This window comes from Saccoglossus kowalevskii, chromosome 8, assembly GCF_978046115.1.
Source record: "Saccoglossus kowalevskii chromosome 8, keSacKowa6.1, whole genome shotgun sequence".
NCBI classification, from domain to species: domain Eukaryota; kingdom Metazoa; phylum Hemichordata; class Enteropneusta; family Harrimaniidae; genus Saccoglossus; species Saccoglossus kowalevskii.
The window spans coordinates 19,954,471-19,976,676 of NC_140648.1; the positions used below are offsets into that span (position 1 = coordinate 19,954,471).

The 22,206-nt window shown below is 33.4% G+C and overlaps 1 protein-coding gene across 1 annotated transcript in view; it reads right to left on the reverse strand.

Moving 5' to 3' along the window:
- LOC100371949 (N-alpha-acetyltransferase 60-like) overlaps positions 1-21,969 on the reverse strand; it is a 65,634-nt gene extending 43,665 nt beyond the window's left edge. The window contains exon 1 of the mRNA XM_006824368.3: positions 21,384-21,969. Within this exon, the coding sequence (XP_006824431.1) occupies positions 21,384-21,517 (134 nt within the window). The 5' untranslated portion in view covers positions 21,518-21,969. The remainder of the gene's footprint in view (positions 1-21,383) is intronic.
- Positions 21,970-22,206: the final 237 nt, after the last annotated feature.

Genomic DNA, 22,206 nt, shown 5'->3' on the forward strand with positions numbered 1-22,206 from the left:
GGTAAATGGGAAGAAGATAACATAAGATGACAATGTTTTTTCAGATGCAGCTAGCAAATTATTAAATTTTTTTGTAAACATATTTTACCTTAAATTACTACATTTTCACTCAAGAATAAATCAGTGAAAATAAAATCCTGCGAAAATACATTTTGCTCTATATTTTACATTCAAGTGAAAATAAACATTTAGTAAAAATAAACCTCTAAATAGCCAAAATGAATTTTCAGATAAAATAAAGTATTTAATAGACAATATAGTTTCCTGACGTATAATTTACCTTTCAGGGAGGGGTATCAAGATAATTCTTCTTAACCATTTTATGTGGTGAAAGTAACATACCATAATTTGTTTTACACCAAATCAAAACTTATCATTCACAAACGGTCAGCAGCAGCCCAAAATATAAATGTATTCATATTACAAATTGCTATTAATATATTCACTACTAATTTATAGATTATCTTTATTTACATAATTGATAAATCCACTAAGAAAAAACATATTGTTTTGTGGATGTCATAAAACCTCTCAAATTCATTCAAGACAAAAATTAGTTTCTGCTAAACAGTTCATTCAACTGATTATAAAAGTATTTGAACATGACATTGTGGTAATTTGTATCACCATGGTAATGACCACATCATAGGGTCAGTAATCAAATGTCCTTGAACCACACAATGACTCAAAGTCATATTCTAACTATTACCTTTTTTTTTTATCAGAGTCAAGCAAAATGAACATGAAAACATATTCATATTTTTAAATTTTCGCGAAATCGTATATAACGTTTTTGTTAATTTTGAACAAAATAGACATAAGTTCTCACTGCATCGAGGTATTGATTAAAATTTCCTTAAAAAATAAAAAAAAAACTTAGGTTTATTTTGAGAAAATGTTGCAAAAGTTGACTTGCGCATTCAAAAGGTTAATCAAATATTCCAAGAGCAGTCATAATAAATACCGCTAACATTTGTATTGCAAAGTTATTGTTTATTTTTTTTTGACTACATGTATAATCTGTGGGCGTACAATAGAATTTGTGAATACACATTGCAGGCTGATCAATCAACAACTTTACTGAAAAACTAACAATGCAATGTTTCATGCTCTTTCTTGAATACATGTACACATACGCAGAATTTTCAAATATTCGCATCAGAAATTTAATTTACCCAGCTACTCTGCGTTTATATAATAAATGCATGATTTCCTTTATCATGGGAATTTCAGTGACGATAATAATCTCACACGACATGCTGATATTCAGGGACATACTAATTTCCATTTTAATTTGCATTGTGTAAATTAACCGGTATAATTTCATATTTTTGAAACTGCATTCACTTTTAAGCACATACAGATCTGATGATACATAACTATGCAGAGTAAACAGTATGATCATACCGAAACATGTTTTATAAGCGCTATGGTCAACCATGCGGGGCTGGAATGAGTAAACCTCCTTTGGGTGGCATATCAAACACTGCTGTCCATTAAACATACTGAGGGTTCAGTATTTTTGTATATTAAACAGGGCAGCATTCATGAATAGTAAGCACACTTAATGCACTGTCTCAGCAGAAAGCTGTACATCAGAGTGTGTACGACCATGGAACTATAAACCCCAGGAAGAACAACGAAACTAAGAGGATTAAAAAAACCTTTGTCTTAGTTTATCTTACAGTGCTTTCGCTTTTGTTTCCACAACATTAGTCATACTTGAATGTCGCTCATTTATCAGTGTTTTTGTCTTGGCGCCATTTTTTTTTTATGCTATAACTGAAACAACTCGATCACGTGATCTCCCGAAGTCGCCCGATTGACTCCGAAAATGACCAATAGTCAGAGATTAACGTTCATTTGCGTAAATCGGCTTATTTTTTAATGCGACGTAATAAACAGTCAAAATAAACATTCGACATTGCGGCAACTATCATAGTTCAAAGGAAACAAAGTGGTTGTTCTTCCTGGGGTTTATAGTTCCATGGTACGACATAGAAATGAGAGATTATTGACGTCATGTCATGAAAGAATTTACATTCGGTTTTTAAAGCCAATCAATTTTCCCAGAAAACCGAAAATAATTTAACACATAAGATGTGACTATTTTCAGAGAGAGTGTAATTTGAATATTATAATGAACACAATTTTATTTTTTAAGTGGGGCCCAGGCTACTTGCATCAGATCACAAAATTTAACACTTTGCTGTAACAATATGCTACACAAATGTTTGTTATTATTATTTTTAGATTGTATTTTTATTTTCATAGGGTCTTAATTTAGCTCAAATTCATTGATTGGTGGCAGAATTGTAAATAAATTATAGTTACGATAACTCACTTATCGCCTTCTATCAATTTCAGAAAGATTATGTTACATAAATCTTAATAAATTGTATTCTGTAATATGCTTCAAGAATGAGGCTTATAAGACACACATCCTAGCACATGTACTTTCTAGGGGGTAATGGTGCCCCTAAAATAATTTTTAATATTATACATATATTTTTGTCAACTTCAATAACTGCTTACACGTACTACCCAAAAGTACCAGGATGTGTGACCTTTTGAGGGTCATGAACTATAAGGTCATAAAACTTTTATTTGACCAAATTAGTTACCTCAATCACCGTCCCTCAACACGGAGGGACGGTGCCTCAATGTTATCCACAATGCTATCAGTCAGGGGTAGACCATTACAAACTCTGGGGTAGGAAATGTTACATGTTGTACTGTGCAAACTATTTGGTTTCCTTTAGCTATATTGAGCTGGATTTTATTCCCCAGGGTAATGTTGTTGTAAGCAAGGTTTCAAGGTGTTTGCAACTTTTGTTTGGAACTTTTCCTGCAATTTTTTTTAGAGCAGATTTTTGACCCCCCACCCCACTCAGTTTTCAATGATCCATCCCTTATATTGGATTGTGTATAATCCTAGTACCAAGAAAAAACATTAAATTACTCTCATTTATTATCTAAAAATCATCAATTTTTTTAACCTTTGAAACAATATAATTTAATAATTTCTTAGTTAATTCTGGACCAAACAAACATAAATCAAAATTTATGAAAAAAAATAATACTAGTACATGTCAATTTTGTAACAAGCAGCCTGTCGGCTGAGATAGCTCCGCTGTTAGCAATGCACATGGCAATTAAAGAACAGAAGATATCATTAGAAAATGAACAAATCTGAGAGAGGTCCACATGTAGTACCTATATGTATAATATATCAAAGCAATTGGACTTGCGGTTTTCAACAAGAAGTCGAAAATATCACTTTTTACCAAAAATTACAAAAATATTCATCAAAATTAGAGAATTAAAGATATCATTATGAAATGAACAAATCTGAGAGAGGTCCACATGTAGTACCTATATATGTAATATCAAAGCAATTGGACTTGCGGTTTTCAACAAGAAGTCGAAAATATCACTTTTTACCAAAAATTACAAAAATATTCACCGAAATTAGAGAATTAAAGATATCATTACAAAATGAACAAATCTGAGAGAGGTCCACATGTAGTACCTATATATGTAATATCAAAGCAATTGGACTTGGGGTTTTCAACAAGAAGTCGAAAATATCACTTTTTACCAAAAATTACAAAAATATTCACCAAAATTAGAGAATTAAAGATATCATTACAAAATGAACAAATCTGAGAGAGGTCCACATGTAGTACCTATATATGTAATATCAAAGCAATTGGACTTGCGGTTTTCAACAAGAAGTCGAAAATATCACTTTTTACCAAAAATTACAAAAATATTCATCAAAATCAGAGAATTAAAGATATCATTATGAAATGAACAAATCTGAGAGAGGTCCACATGTAGTACCTATATATGTAATATCAAAGCAATTGGACTTGCGGTTTTCAACAAGAAGTCGAAAATATCACTTTTTACCAAAAATTACAAAAATATTCACCAAAATTAGAGAATTAAAGATATCATTACAAAATGAACAAATCTGAGAGAGGTCCACATGTAGTACCTATATATGTATTATCAAAGCAATTGGACTTGCGGTTTTCAACAAGAAGTCGAAAATATCACTTTTTACCAAAAATTACAAAAATATTCACCAAAATTAGAGAATTGAAGATATCATTACAAAATGAACAAATCTGAGAGAGGTCGACATGTAGTACCTATATATGTAATATCAAAGCAATTGGACTTGCGGTTTTCAACAAGAAGTCGAAAATATCACTTTTTACCAAAAATTACAAAAATATTCACCAAAATTAGAGAATTGAAGATATCATTACAAAATGAACAAATCTGAGAGAGGTCCACATGTAGTACTTATATATGTAATATCAAAGCAATTGGATTTGCGGTTTTCAACAAGAAGTCGAAAATATGACTTTTTACCAAAAATGACAAAAATATTCACCAAAATTAGAGAATTAAAGATATCATTACAAAATGAACAAATCTGAGAGAGGTCCACATGTAGTACCTATATATGTAATATCAAAGCAATTGCACTTGCGGTTTTCAACAAGAAGTCGAAAATATCACTTTTTACTAAAAATGACAAAAATATTCACCAAAATTAGAGAATTGAAGATATCATCATGAAATGAACAAATCTGAGAGAGGTCTACCCAAGGTACATATACACCAAGTATCAAAGCATTCAGGCTTGTAGTTTTCAAGAAGAAGTCGAAAAAGTAAAACATTGACACGGACGACGACGACGGACAATCACTCATATGATAAGCTCCGCTCGACAAAGTCGACAGCGGAGCTAAAAAAGGCTTTCAATGAGTTGAACAATTAGTATCCAATTTTAAATTAAAATATGATTGTAACTGACATCAGCTCTAACATTCATGAGATTTTAACCAGCTAGGCAATTTTGTTTTTAACACGACTGTATCATGGAAACTAGACATAATTTGAGCTTTTACCTTGCGGTATACATGCGCACTAATGAACCCCGGCCCTGAATAGCAATTCTATAATCAATAACAGCATGCATACGAGAAGTCACCTAACATAATTTAAATGATTGTGATGTCAAACAGAATTCAATTGTTGTCGGTGACATCATTTACGTAATTACTTTAAGCATAAAAATCACACAGAGATCAATATTCAAATACTTTACACAAATGATGTAACCGTGGAAACCATAGTTCATCATTGATTTATTTTTTTTCCGAAATCCATGACAGCAGGTTTGGCAATTATATTCATAAATGAATGTACATGTATGCTGTCCAACTAACTAAGAGACCAATCACATACTGTATACTATTGTATGAAATCAGTCAAAATTAGATCAAATTTCAACACAAAAAACAACCAATAAACATAGACATTCACCCCCCACCCCAAATGTTTTCCTTTTTTGATGGAGCCCCCCCCCCCCCCAAGTAATAGTGTGAATTACTTAATTATACACCCCTCCCCCCAATACAAATGTTTTGTAATTGTTTTCTAAGGTCTATAGTTGTCAAATGTTTTTGTGCCAGGCGACAGTTCTTGACATTGAGTGTCATTGTTGTCTCTCCTGACTTTTTTTTTTGTAAGTGCTAGTGCTGACACGCAAGTCATATTCGTGTTTGGGACTACATGACAGGCTCTTGTGGCCATCTGTCTATCAAATGGCACTTTAATGCGCTATCCTGGTGTCATCCAGGTTAGATTGAACAAACACCTGCGAACCTTAACCAAGGTCCCTCTAAAGTCGCATTTGTTAGTGAATGAATCTCGGCCAGTGGAATTGGCCTTCCCATTGAGTCTATGGCATACTCACCCAGGGTAGGGGTCGATCCTTTTGATGTTCAGCCTAAGGTAGGATTTGAACTTGGGTCTACCGATCAAGAGTCCGATGCGATAAGTCGGATAACCACTATGTGACCGGTTCTCATTGTTTTAAATATTATTTAGATCAAATGTAAACAATAAATAAATATGAGAAACGCTGGTGTTTTTAAGATAACAGAAACCAGTAAAAAACTATATGTGTGACTTTCAGGAGCCATATTGTTTTACAATGCACATGTTTATTATTATTATTTAATACACAGTAAGCAGATTTTGTTTTTTGTTTGTTTTTCCTGGGAAAAGATAATATACTCATCTGTTTAATGTATGGTTCAGTGTTCTTATGAGACATGTAACATTGGCGTCACGGATTATTTTTTTTGTCCCAGGTTTTTAACTCCCATGAAGTTGTCTCACAAAAGTGTAAGAAAATACAATCGACAATTTATAAGTGTAGAATAAAATTCAATCATAATAAACATTTGAGTACACTGTCTTCACTCACTATAAGGGGAACAAAATACTTCATTCATGTCTGTAGTTCCACATAGATGGGTAATTGTCTCATACTTACTTTCTAAACTGATGGTCAAGTCAAAGTATTTAATTCCCAGTGAGAACGGTGATGGTCATATTCCTGGATCACAACCAGGCTGCCAATGAAAAAGTCTCCCAACCCAACCCACATGCAACATTACATTAACCCGTTTAAATTTCATCATTCAATGAAAGGCTGGGTATCAATAAATAATATTTAATACATTTCTGATTAATTTTATTTTAATGTGTTAATTTCCAAAATCCATAATAAATGTGTATTATTCTTTTGAGTTTTCTGTTGCCACACCTTTCACTTGTTTGGGGTGTCACACAGTTGAGTAGATCATTTATGTATCCAGACGGTTTAGAGACTGCTTCGTTTATGAAGAACTTTTATTACTAATGCTATGAAATCAACAAATCGTGCCATTTCACGCTTGTACCCTATAGAATTGTCCGGACACTAGTTATGCCATGCACAACAATCAGTCTACTAAAAAGAAGTAGTGAAAAAAGTCCTATAGACCTTACTGATTGTTGATGAGAACACCTTTTCTTTGAGCCATTTCACAAGACCAGTTATTAGATACCCTCCCTTACTTGTTTAACCATGGCAACAACTCTGCAACTCTGCACCTAAGTGATACACTGTTGTTCATATGTAATTCACAATCTCTTCTTGAAATTGGATATTAAAAACTAACACAAAGCTGACAGACCAATCAGAAAACATGTTATCTATTTTTAATCAAAACATGTTTGATCAAAACTGTAAAACCACTTAATTTTTCACTGTTGGGAATTTCTGCGATCTGATAATTTGATGACATTTGTGAAGACAATATTCCATGAATGATGCTAACACTGTCTTGGAGAACTCCCGAGAAATGTTAAATACTACAATTTTTTTTAGATAACTCAGGGGTACATGTATGTATGAAGTTGATTATATTATCTTATCCTCTTTTATTTCAAGATTGAATATTAAGTTTGTTATACATTGTATATTACCATTTCTTACTTGTGCGGTTTCTCAATAACAAGTATATGAACACATTTAAAATATCAAAAGCCGACGTACTGTAATTCCAATCACAATGCTTTTGTATTTGATCTTTTTTATAGATAATTGTGAAAACATACTGGTATACAGTATGGTATCACCAAACTTAATCCCCAAACTGACTCCCAAGCTGGCTTTGCTTTTTCATAAAAATTTTTTAAAACACGTTGCCATCATTAAATCCTTTAACCATTAAAATCACTTTTTACTACATGTATCTTGTTTTTTATAAGTGGGTTACTTTGCGTAATTATCTAGTGGTTCTGAAAAGAAGCTATCTACATGTAGCTGTAAGTACTAGCTAAAAGTTAAGTTATACTCATACTGTTCTGTAGTTTCTAATTTACAGATAAAAGCATGTACACAAAACATTTATACACAGTACATGTTCATACAAATGTAGTCGTCACGGTTACGATAATTAAGCATGATAGATTTATACACCAATAAAAATGAGAGTAAATAATAGCACACATAGAGAAGTTCGCAATTTGCATATCCTCCATCTACAAGCAACCTACTTTCATTTAGAACTAGAAGGTGAAGGAGGCAATTGTAGAAGCTGTCCTATTTAAATGCAAATGCAATAACCAGTCACATGTAATCAGGATAAACACAGCATAGTGTCTGGTTGATCGCGTCTGATATGTTTTCCCAGACTGCAAAAACAGACAATAATAAAATGCTGAAAGTGTGTCCACGCAGAGACTACGAAAACCCCTAAAATCAGTAATTAGTTTATCATTTTAAAGCACTTTTTTTTCAATAAAAATATATATATTGTACATTTTTATTTTTTTATTTTTTTATATAATGGCTTTGGTAACTTTGGGCTGAATGTAAATAATTACCTAATGAATAAAATAATTAAAGCAGTGAAAGGTGAAGAATGTTGAGTTGGTATATTAGGAGACATCCAAGATAAGGGCAAGTCTCTATGATGTGCAGAGGAGATTTCTTGACCCAAGACTTGCATCTGGCGAATGCCATGACAATCAATCCCGACATGGGACACTGTTTAGATAATCTGTCACTGACGATGGAAAAGATTTATAGTCACTCAGCACCCCAGAGGCACTTGCACTCTTTTTAATTCAAATGTAGCAGATAACTTATCCTGAAAATAACTTTGTGATTATTTCTGGCTGACAAAATATGGCCAGTGGAGCACAATTTACATCACTGCTGGAAAACATTCACAGAATGGCTGATTGAAAGGCCCATGCTGGTAATAACATTGTAGAATAAAACTGTCGGGGAGAAAAAAAATGTAAACTATATATGAAAGACAAATTAGAGGTTTATTTTCGGAACAAAATTATTGTGAAATTGCATCCAAAACCAAATTCAATTCTGCAATGTCACATATATGTTGTAATAAATTTATCTTTAATAAAATTTGATTTTTATGAAGTTGAAAGCATACATAAAATGGATTCACAGTCAATTCTTCCCAATTCACATTCGTCCCAAAAGCTGATTCGTCCTATTTCATTTTTGTCCCAAGTCACATTCATTCCAATTGACATTCGTCCCAATGTACTTTTGTTTTATTGCCTTTGGTCGGCCTTACGATCAATTTCCATGTACGTACGTGTGCTAGATCTTATCAATTTTTATCGCAGGGTTGGCAAGTTGGCAGTGATTCTTGCCTCTCAAACAGATTTTAAACTGTATTCAAATCATGAATGAATATACTTAGCACTTTTAAACTTTGTTTTTTGCGTGGAAATTTCAGTTAGAACTCGCCATATGTATCCATTACAAACCTTCCCCGATTTTGTGGTTTTTAACTAATTTTTGAAGTTGAAACTTTATAAACACAAACCATGTTCAGTAATAGGAATTTAAAGGTGGTTAAACAATAGCCTAAAAAAACACAAGACACAAGATTTAATAACCGATTAGATATCATGAAGTCAGTCATACATGTACATGTAGATCCTGGCCAAAGCATTCTGCGTCTTCAAATTTTACACTGAAACCTAAATTACAAGTATATATTTTGCAAAATTAAACACACTGGGCAACTGATGATTTCTTTGCAACGAAAATATTTCTTAATTATGTTAAAGGTCACCAGTAAGTGTAACACGCCACAAAGTATTCCAATATATTAGATAATTTTCAGCAGCATTCAATTTTCAGGGACATGCAGTATTCGTATTTCGACGACTGATAAAGTACTAAACTCAATTAGATTCTCAGAAAGCAATAACTGTTTACCATGACAACTGATGTAATGCACATTTATCATTTCAGCTTTACTTTTACTTTCTATGAAGCATACATGTACACACATAAACTGAAATAAATCTTTCTAAACTGAACACTTAGGAGACTCACAACGCTGTTCAGTTTATAGAGAGGTGCTTGGTTTAGAAGAGTTTCGTTTATACATGTACAATATTTTGGTTGATATAGATTTTTGGTTTTCACAAATTTTATCAACAGTTTTTGGTTCACTATTTTACATATTATTTCCATACATGTAGACAGGTAGACAGGTTCTAAGTACATGTAAACAGGTTCAAAGTTCATACAGACAAATGCCAAATCAGATCATGAAGTAGTCACATGACAAATACTGTATCTGCTCTATTATATGCACAGGTATGCTAATGATAGAGGTGTCTATGATCAAAACAAGTCATAACTTAATAATACAGTTTACAATAAATGCAATGTTGGTTATACATGTATATGTAATTCTATTGGAGATGCTCATCTAACAGGACAACAGTATTAAAATAATATTTACCATTTTCAATAACAAATGGAACATTTTCCCCCCATATAAAGTGACTACAGAATGTACATTTACATTTAACCTGATTTTCATTTAGTATTGACTGTTAGGGTCCACATATATCACTGAAAAAGCAGTTTTAATAATTACTTCCTCGACAATCAATCAGCTTTGATTTTCACAACAAAAGTAAGCAGTGATCCATCACTGCAGAATCATTTACATTAAACGTGTGTGCAGTTCTAAATGTACAATCGTTACAAAGAGTTAAAGGGGAGCAGAGGTGTGGCTTTTGACACTCTGTACATGAAATTTGAGATCTATGAATGAATTTTGTTGATAAAAACAACTCATATGTGCTGCGAAATGCCCTAAACATCAGGTATAAAACGGGCTGTGAAGCAGACGACAAACGTCCGCTTTTCCTGGCGTCATTTCGCCTCTAGAGGGCCAGTCAAATGACGTCATCAGTGAACACTGATAATTGAACCCATTCATGCTAGTATGTCAATCCCATAGAAATGCTACTATGAAAGACCTTGTTAACTGACTACTTAAAAGTTGAAACATGGCGAAATGTTGTGCGTATGAATGGCATAACGATTCATGTTAAGTTTCTCGAAATCCCAAATAAAAAATCACATTGTTGTTGCGAGAAATAGGCAGAAGAACTAACCTGAAAATGAAGACACGTACAGCGTTCTGGCTATAGTAAACAGTGAGTAAATAAATATTGTTTGAGTTAAAAACTAAATTAGAAATACGCTAATATCACTTGAACTAATCATTTCGCCCAACTTCCCACTTTTAATTGACCGCTTATCGCTTAATTTCCTCCGACCGCACTGTATTTTCCGACCGGAAAACGACTGCATTTTTATCGTAATTTTTCTCTCACCGACTCATTGAAAACACCGACCGGTCGCCCAAACACTTGACACTTACACAGGAGTGATCGAAATAGTGGTTTTGAGTGATACAGTTTGGGGATACAACAGGTACTAACTATTTTTAAATTCCGCACTACTCTTCAAATCTACTAGTATACCACATTGTATCGTTCGCGGACGAAACTTCACCTGTGTCCAATATTTAAATAACTGACTTTGCGTAATTATTATGAACTCGATATATTACAATTTTGAAATTTTTAGAGCCGGTACAACATTGTAAACAAATTTGCGTAATTAGAAAAGCAGCGCACTGAGTAAACGACCTCAAAATATACAAGTTTGCGTACAGCACCGTAAGAACTAATAACAATTTTACAAGATGGACGCGCAGAGCTTGAAAGAAAAAGATTGCTAATGGTAACACACCTGTTCAGTGCGTGACTTGGGGGGTCAAACTTCGGTCAACACACACTTGATGTCAGCATCGCCACGCAGTAAGTTACGCAATGAAGTACTTAAAGTTCAATTGCATCTCAAAATGATGTCGTTGATCACAAAATATTATAACTAGTTTCCAAGCTTTTGATGCAGCCAGATTTATTTAACTTTGTGGAAATATAATCTTTTTAATTTCCCAGTTCTTTCTGTTCATTCGTTGTCTTGACAATAAGTGTGAATTGCTGTGCGAGCTTTTCGTACCCGACTGCTGTCAGACGGCGTCATGAAATTTATGCATAAAAGGCGGGCGACCTGCGGCTGTTTGATTTCCTACTTTCTCCTAAGCTAGCGATTGGTGAGCATGGTTATAAATATATTACCCGATGCACTTGTAAATTGGACAGTCATACCGCAATTGTGTTGAAACATTTTTGGGGCAGTAAGTAACGTCAGAATATTGTTTAAAATAAAATATTCCATCCCAATCAAATCTAGGTCAAAGGATCAAATTGCGTGCATATAATTATAGATAGTTAAAAACTAAATATATTTGAATGTTTGACGGCTATACAACGTTTGTGCAAACCAGAATAAAAAAGGTAGTGTATACAATAGCGACATGACTGAGATATCATGGCATTTGTTTACAATATTGTACCGGCTCTAGTATTTGACACAGATGAAGTTGTTCGCGAACGATACAGAGTGGTATAGATTTGAAGAGCCGTTCAGAATTTTCTTTGTATATCCCCAAACATTTTGAGCGGTCGAGAGAAAAAAAAACAGTAAAAATGTGGTCGTTTTGCGGTCTAAAATTAAGCGATCGTTTAAAAAGTGGGAAGTTGGGCAAAATGAGTACTGTGGTTCAAGTGATATTAGCATATTTCTCATTTAGTTTTAACTCGTACAATATTTATTCACCCTCGCCATGTTTCAACTTTTAAGTAGTCAGTTAACAAGGTCTTTCATAGTAGCATTTCTCTGGGATTGATGTACTAGCATGAATGGGTTCAATTATCAGTGTTCACTGATGACGTCATTTGACTGGCCCTCTAGAGGCGAAATGACACCAGGAAAAGCGGACGTTTGTCGTCTGCTTCACAGCCAGTTTTATACCCGATATTTAGGGCATTTCGCAGCACATATAAGTTAATTTTATCGACAGAATTCATTCATAGATCTCAGATTTCATGTACAGAGTGTCAAAAGCCACACCTCTGCTCTGAATGTAGTTGCTATATCAGTAGCATACACACTTACATTAATGACATGCGTGTCCCTATGGTCATAATAAGATATATTTTAATGAAAGCATATGTTGATTTAGGTATGTTTCTGTCTTTGAGATGTGCTTTTAATTAGTAAGTTGCCATCCTGTACCGTAATCCCAGAGGTTCGCTTGACGAAACAAGATACATTTTTATTAGTAAAGATGCTTTTCGGGGCCTCTGCATGGACAGGACTTGGTACACATAAATGCTAACGAAATCTCTGCAGATTAGTTATGCGGCGAACAGCATCCATATTAGCATGCAAGTTCAGATTGTCAGTGAAGAGAACACTGCTCCATTTTAAATACCCGAGTGTCACACAACGGCACCTGCTAGTGAAAACACTAATAATTATACACCAGGTCAGACAAAACATAATTTTTGTAAAACAACGGCCATAAACGCAATGAAACAGTTCTGTATGCATTAAATAATAACTCAAATCACTGTGAGTAAAATTGTTGTGAGGACTGCTCGCGGGAAAATCGTAAATGCATAATAAAACATTTTGAAACGATTGAGGTACAACAACTCAGGCTCAATGCAACCATAAATGATGATGTTTTTGAGTACTCCCTTTGATTTTTAATATAATGACACTCAAAATGCCATTCACATAATAAAAATAAAAGAGCCAATGCTCAAAACGTCTACCTATTTTGAATAGTTACTCAGAAATACAATTATCATATATTATCTACTATATATCGTGAAACAAAAAGTGATGGTTTAAGAACATACAGCTATAAAACGATGGCATAGAACTACGAATACCGACAGATGAAGTCAAAAACTTTCCACTTGAACCATTTTAATGTGTACATGTATGTGGCTATGTCTATGTCTGCTGCAGTTTTTCAATTCACGTATAAGAATTCAATCAACAGACCCGCAGCAAAATACAAACACCAACATTCTATTCCTAATTTGCTTAAAATCTACGATCTAACGTAACAAAAATCCTTTATGTTAAAAGTATCGACAGCAGTAACTACTTCAGAACTTCTCATAGCATGAAACTTAAAGAGTAGGATAAAACACTTACACAAAAATGCTTGGTCTGACCTGGGGGGTTAAATTAGAACCAATGTTAAAAATCAATAGCTCTGATAAAACTGGCTGGTCTCAGTTAAGAGCTCTGCCGTCTGAGACAACATATGACATCACAACATTACAGTTCACAAAGTGTAAACAGAAAAGGAAAGCTGAAAACATCCTCTGCATTTTTTTTTATCAAGAGCCTAAAAACTTGATGCATCAGTCATGTTTAGACCTGAAATGGTGTGAATCTCGGGATTGAAAGCGAGTTGTCATAGAAGGGTGCTTATAACGTAGTTCAGTCTGGCTATTTTCTTGGGCAAATGAACACTGCTACTTTACTTCCTCTTGTACTAAAAAAGAAAAAAGTAAGCCTCTTATGCGGCCTTTACACAACAGCAGCGGACTAAAGCATTAAATTCATTTGTCCTCAGGCTAGTACTATTATTATTGCAGCCCCTCAGAATCTGTAAAAAGGAGAAACCTCACGCTCAGAATCTATAACAAAGAACACACGATCATGCAATAAACGTAGTGTTCAGTCCTGTCATACGTAACATGCAGACTCATTTGTGAGCATGCATCTTTTAGGTCTTACGTACATTCCCCACGAACTGATTTCAGAAAATCCATATAAACATGTCACCATTTATTTCCCCATCAAATTTACATATATCGTCACGTTTTGTAGACATGTCTCATCCGATTATATCAGTTTCTGAGAGAAAATAATTTGATGGCAAATGGCATACCAGAATTCAATTCACTGAAAATAATAACAGAACATAAATGCACAGGCTGCTACCACCACCTAATCTCAGACTAATTTGAAAAAAAAAAAAATGCATATCATGAATAAATTAATCAGAAATATGATATATAAACAAATTTCCTTTGGGCTTTACATCAAATTTGGTAGACTTAATGCCTTAGTATACATGTGTCACATGTATCAATCATCACCATTTTTATTTGGGGGTGAATCTCATCACTCACTGTTTGAATGTGATGGGGAATTGTTGTATACAAGAAATATCAAGCCAAGAAAAACTAGGAAGCCATGTTTTACAGAACCTACATTCCATGGAAATATACAACATATGTTGACATTGCCGCTCTAAATGAATAAATACTGTAATTGTATTACCAGTAGTTCGTATATCTAAGTGACTAGACACTGAAAACCACTACCTGGTAGTTCTCAATATTTTAGTAATAAACCCCTTTATGTACAAGGAGAATGCAATTTTTCTCTCATAAAACTGTATCTTAACTTCCTATTTTGTAAAAACAAAAGAATGGGAATCAGTAATTGTAATTTTATTATAAATTGCTTTTTTTTTACATTAAACACCCCTTATTCCTTACAAAAAGATCAAAATAAACTACCTTTATGCAATTAACACGGGCTGTTAAACTTTTGCTACCAGGGTTGAAACGCTACTGAAATATTGTTTTCCTCATCATCTATATGACTTTTTAATTGAGTCAGCAATCACCTGAAAATTAAATCCCCTCACAAATAGATGTTCCTCAACTTCCTAAACTCTGGCTAACTAGGGACTGACCTCGTACTGACCTCTTATTTTCTAGACTGTTAGACACGACTATATATCACGAATAACATGCCAAACTTTATAATGCCCCTTCTGATGACACATACAGACCATGTCACTGAACAGTTCAAAGGATTTGTATACATATGTTTGCTTGCTGTAAACTCAATGACAATATTGTACTCTCACAGTACCTTTGAAAATCAAGAGTACAAATACTATGGGTTGTGCAAGTAGTTGATAATATTACACATCAGATACAGTAAACGCCAAAACCAATAAATGCTACATGAACTTGTTCAAAAGTGTTAAGAACATGTTCTTTCTTTTTGGACAATTAAGACTACATGTATAAGAGAAATAAAAGGTTTGTACAAGCCCAAACTGTTTATTGTTACCATGTTCAGCATCATCTCTCATTAAGTTATTATTACAAGCGAGAGTTTCCAAAATGTCCATTTGCTTGATATTTTTAATCAATTTAATGAGTTTTTTAAGTTCTTGAAGTGAAGTGTTTTAAATATTTAAATATTTGGTGCTTATCTGTACAATGAAATGCACCTACATGAATTTTCATAGCTAATGCCTATTTTCAAATCACCAAGTGTTTTTATTACACTTCCAACGTTTAAAAATCAATGCAAGAGACTGTTGCTGGACATCAGTAACTGGAGATATGGACTTAATTGCAAAGTACACTAAATTTTGAAGGTCACTGTCCAATTGTGATGGTGACCTCTGACAAAGTGAAGTTATATGAATGTATTTTCTTCTTAAATTAAATAATGTCTAATAAAAATGTCTAATAAAAACAATGTTGTTCTCCCAAGGATCTTAGCATTTCAGGTGTCATCGTTAATTCTTTTAATACAATCATGCAGAGAAAAGATGGACCATGTTCTCTTGGGACAAGAATTTCAATTAATTTGCATATTCAAAACAATTTACTTTCTGGGTTAAAATAACAATGGATAAAGATTAACATTGTAAACAACATAAACAATAGTGTCCCATGATTCTTTGGTGCAATCCATGGGATTGAGCGGTTCCCCTTTAACAAACAACATTAAATTACTGTGAATTGTTTATTTTTTCTAAGAATGTCATGATTTGATGATTTAATGGCGTTGGTGATGAAAAAAAATTGTGAAAGTTGTTGTGATTATGTCTTTAGTAAAATTTTGCACAGCTACGAAAATTAAAATTTTTTAATGACTTGAAATTCGTGAGATTTGGTCTATCACGCAATTATTGAATGGCACCATGTATTCGCGAAATATGGGTCTCATACGAAAAAAGATGGCAACTTTGCCTGTTGCACAGACCACCAGGCACAATCTTTAACTAGGTAATTTCTTTTGTGATTGAAAAGGAGTCATCAGCGGTAATTAGGGCATGTCGCGCCCAGGTCAAATCTCGTACTCATGATTTCCATTAGAAGAGCACATTGGATTATGAGAAAATCAATTATTATCAACACAAATGTTGTACATGCGTAGGGGACCATAGTTTTACAGTTGCTCTGTTTATTTACAAATAATCACTAAAAACAAAAGCAAAAATGGAATTTGGAATTTTGGAATAATTACATAGAAAATTGGGAATCCTGTGAAAAGGTTCAAACATGTATGACATTGTCAGAACTGAGTATGAAATCCAACTTCACAATGTGCTAGGGAATAGAAGAGCTCACATCATAAACTCTGTTATACATTAGAATGTCCATTAATTAGTATCACTTAACAAGCAGCCTGTCGGCTGAGATAGCTCCGCTGTTAGCAATGCACATGGCAATTAAAGAACAGAAGATATCATTAGAAAATGAACAAATCTGAGAGAGGTCCACATGTAGTACCTATATGTATAAAATATCAAAGCAATTGGACTTGCGGTTTTCAACAAGAAGTCGAAAATATCACTTTTTACCAAAAATTACAAAAATATTCATCAAAATTAGAGAATTAAAGATATCATTATGAAATGAACAAATCTGAGAGAGGTCCACATGTAGTACCTATATATGTAATATCAAAGCAATTGGACTTGCGGTTTTCAACAAGAAGTCGAAAATATCACTTTTTACCAAAAATTACAAAAATATTCACCGAAATTAAAGAATTAAAGATATCATTACAAAATGAACAAATCTGAGAGAGGTCCACATGTAGTACCTATATATGTAATATCAAAGCAATTGGACTTGCGGTTTTCAACAAGAAGTCGAAAATATCACTTTTTACCAAAAATGACAAAAATATTCACCAAAATTAGAGAATTAAAGATATCATTACAAAATGAACAAATCTGAGAGAGGTCCACATGTAGTACCTATATATGTAATATCAAAGCAATTGGACTTGCGGTTTTCAACAAGAAGTCGAAAATATCACTTTTTACTAAAAATGACAAAAATATTCACCAAAATTAGAGAATTGAAGATATCATCATGAAATGAACAAATCTAAGAGAGGTCTACCCAAGGTACATATACACCAAGTATCAAAGCATTCAGGCTTGTAGTTTTCAAGAAGAAGTCGAAAAAGTAAAACATTGACACGGACGACGACGACGGACAATCACTCATATGATAAGCTCCGCTCGACAAAGTCGACAGCGGAGCTAAAAACCATTCAGCATTTTGTTTACCAGAGATAACTTTTCAGCCAAAATGCCTGTGCTTACATTAATTAACCTGAGAGTTGTCACAATAAATTATCTCAATTTTACCAACAATGGTTAAGCCTAATTTCAAGTTACAACCAATTCATAAATCAGTTATCATATCCACAGAAAGGTGAATCAAAACATATGGAATTTTTAAAGTGATATTGCTATAAATTCCACGTATAATGGCTTATTTCAATTTACTACATGGAGCTGAACAAATTCATAATTTAAAAAAAAAATCTTCTACTTTTGTGGAATGATAAAAACAAGTTGATATTTGTCTTTGAATGTAGTTTGACAACTGGATAGTGACACCATTCGTTATTTTAATGAAATAAGCCTGAATAAACAAGTGTCTAGACATAATACACACTAACTCAAAGAAAGTCAGAGACAATATAGCCGATAATCATTCTAAACACTACTCTAACACAGCGCCACTGTTTGACAACAGAACTTTGTTGATAAAATCTTACCAGCTGTGCTTTTGATAATCTTTCAATTAATGTTTCAATAAATCACCAAACAAAACAAAAAGTTGCATGCTGCTCATATCAAACAGTTGAGATAAATCGATTTCCACTGAACTATCCACCATGGCTAAAACTATTATTTTTATAGCAGAAGGATACGTCAAAACAGTAGAAGAGTGAACAAAATACAGTAATAATCTACGCCTCAATTGTGTATTTTAATTATTATAAACTTGAAACGTTCATTATTCCAGTACACATCACACATTTAGTAATTCATTACATTAGACATGTATATTAAAGTGGACTTCTCTCATACTTTTGTATTAGTGGTATCCAGCACTGGAAAAACACAAACTATAAACAGTCATCAGTTGTAGCAGCACGTTCTCAATTGAACATTCATGCAAACATTTCTTAAAAAAGAAACTATGCTGTATATGAAAAAGGATCAATGTACACAGTAGATACAACATGAATGAGCAATCAGCTGATATACACTAGCAGGGTTGCCAAACTTTCAGAATGTCACTCAACCTTGAAAGTTTGACAACCTTCTGATGATTACCGGACAGCTAAAAAAATAACAATCTTAATCATAAAATCTGGCCTTGTTATTTGTAGGACAGATGAAGATGATAAAAGGCTAGTATTTATATGCAAATACATTGAAGAGTAAAATATATATTGAAACAGTCTACACCCCCCAAAAATGTGCATACAATTATTGCATTTCAGCAAACAACCATATATCATTCAGGTTTTATTTGAATAAACATTTCATAGAAGACTAAGTAGTCAGCTGTCAATACAATGAGTATAAAAATTAATTTTGTAAAACAATTTAGATTAATACCAAATCACAAAAATACGTAGATTTTAAAACAACTACACTTGTAAGTAGGTAATAAAGCTTTAGTAAGAGGATCAAAATTAGAAATAACTAATCAGCAAATTCTAAAATACAGTGATGTCATATATTTTTTATATAATAATATAATACGATAAAGTTGTATGGCATCAAAAAAAAAGTAACACTACTGGTTTGGGTATCCTTCTGACTGCCAAGGTTGTATACTAATTATAACTTTATACTGGTAATTAATAAACTAGTACATAAAAGATATATCACCTTAAAAAAAATCAATAGGCATATTTATTTTTGTAACTAAATGATCTCCAAACTGAAAGACATTGAAGTACAAATATTATGTTATTATCTCCCCAATGACAAGCTCTCCCCAATAACAAGCTACTGAAAATTGCTAACTAATTTTGCAAGGAACCTATTTACAAAAATTCAGTGAAGGTCCTGAAGTCAAAAAGTTCACATCAGGTTTTGGGAAATAATGTCCTCACAAACACAAACACAATTAGGTCATGTAAAATGCCTGGCAACAATGATACAATTCAGTGTTCACTTTTATCTATTTTTTCTTATTTTGCATTTCAATCAATTAAAACTACCGGGGTACATACTGGGAGAGAAATCTTAAAATGTCCTGGCATGAAAGAGGCAACAAAAAAAACAGAATGAACTATTATTCACAGTTCACTGAATCATGTTTATATACCGTACTCGACCGCGTTAGCGCCCAGGGGCCTCAACTCAGAAAATCACGATTTTGTAGGGGTGGGCGCTTACCCGAGCATGGGCACTAACGCGGTCGAGTACGGTACATATACAGCCTGATTATATGTAAATTAGATGGCTGTGATACTACTAGATGGTGAGAATGGACAGATAAATAAAATTAAATACTAAAACAGTCAAATCTGTGTATAGCTTCCTTAAATTGATCTATATATACAAGGTGGTCTTTATATGGAGGTAGGAATATTTTTTTCATGGATCACCAAACTCATACATTTGATAGAATATTTGTCTCAAAAATAAAGAGATGTTACTGTTGCAACAATTTATTAGATTAAAACACATTTTGATTTTTGAAATTAAAAATTATTTTATAAAAGAATACTAATTACTAATTATTTTGGTCTGTAAACACAGGTGAATCAGCAAAAAATATTGCTGAAAGGTAGTCATGTGGTCTTTATACATAGGCTGCTTATGTTATGTCGTGGGAGTTTGCGGAGTTCTTCACTGTTTTGAAAACATCATCTCTATTCTGCACATACGTAACTAGGGAAAAATGTATTAAAATTGCATCGCTCACTGTTCTTCAGAAGCGTGGTTGACAGACTGGGCCAGAAAGTGTTGAAAAATGTTGAATTAGTATTAAACAGTATCAGTTTAAAAAAAAACTGATGCATTTGCCTAGCAAACAAGTGTATGTTTGTTGTATGCCAAGTCAGAGGTACTGTTTGATGTCCCACACAGTACTAAGATCGCGCAAGATCCAGCAACTACAGCATTTTTTGTGAACCGGGTCACATGATCGACACATTTCATCAAAGTAAAAGCTCCACAAGAATATATTTTCATATATATGACAAGTTTCAATCACTATATCAGTATATTCTGTATGTGATTTTGAGACAGCTTTTGCATCTTCAATTATTTGCTAAGTTTTATTTTTGCTTATTACACTGATAGCTAAAAGCACTGAATTGAAACCCAGTCAATATTCATATTGAATAACAGAGGTGGGAGTTTTAACGGAACCTAGTAAATATCATGACAACATTAAATTTGCTCAAATAAAAAGCCTCTGATTATTTTTCCTTCCAAAATAAACAAATGAAAATAATTATGGTTTATATATAAGATTACAAATCATGACAAATGTCAGTAAATAAATAAATAATATTTAATAACAATGCTGCGGATTCGCTGATAAGTGGTCTTTTGTTCAAACCGTTTTGTTTTCTGACGGTTATGTTTGTATAGCAGGAAATTTATTATATTGATTTCTAAATAAACAAATAGTGTGACTATACTTACTCTACGGGAAACCAGTCGCTGCAAAGACGTTTCACCTCAATCTGGTCTTCGGGGCACAAAAACCGCAAGTGTACACTGGTGTTGCTTCGAAGATCACATATGCTCGCACTGCCAGTTTTTGTGATGCACTTCATTGTGCAACAAAACACATCGACTTTTGAAATCGATGGGAAATATCGTTTCAAACAACGTTGTTAGTTGCTGCGTCTGCTGCGATGAGCTAGACCTCGTAAGAAATTAAAATATACTGCCAAGGAGAAGCTCACATGGTAACATCCAAGAGCGTCTTCGCAGTTCTACCACGTACAGTAGTGGATGTTGTTTACAATACTTCAGCGAAAAATGGATCGTGCAATGACGGGGTTGACTTGAGGACGCAGACCTTTATCGCGAGTGCTCCACCAAAACACGTCTCTTTCCTGACCAAACCAAGAAAATACCACCACAACAACAAGATGACGTAACGGTACGATATACGTGCACAACAAATTGCGATACTCCGCTCCAAAACGGCAATTACATCACGAAGAATTTCGTGTGAAACATATTACATCCTCGGATACAGTGTGTGGTTTGCCTTTATAGATCATTTCTACCTTGATGCTTGTACGCAGAATCAATAACCTCTACACACATGACCCTTTAACTTTGTTAAATTTATGGCAAACAATTCATTTAAAACAACGTAAATTGCTTTGCGCAATTTTGACACTGTCCAACCATAAAAGATTTAATCTTTATAAATTTACAACATAGAATTGGTTACCAAGTTTCGCATCAATTGTATAATTTCAGGTTAAAATTGTCTAATTCCGTACTATCT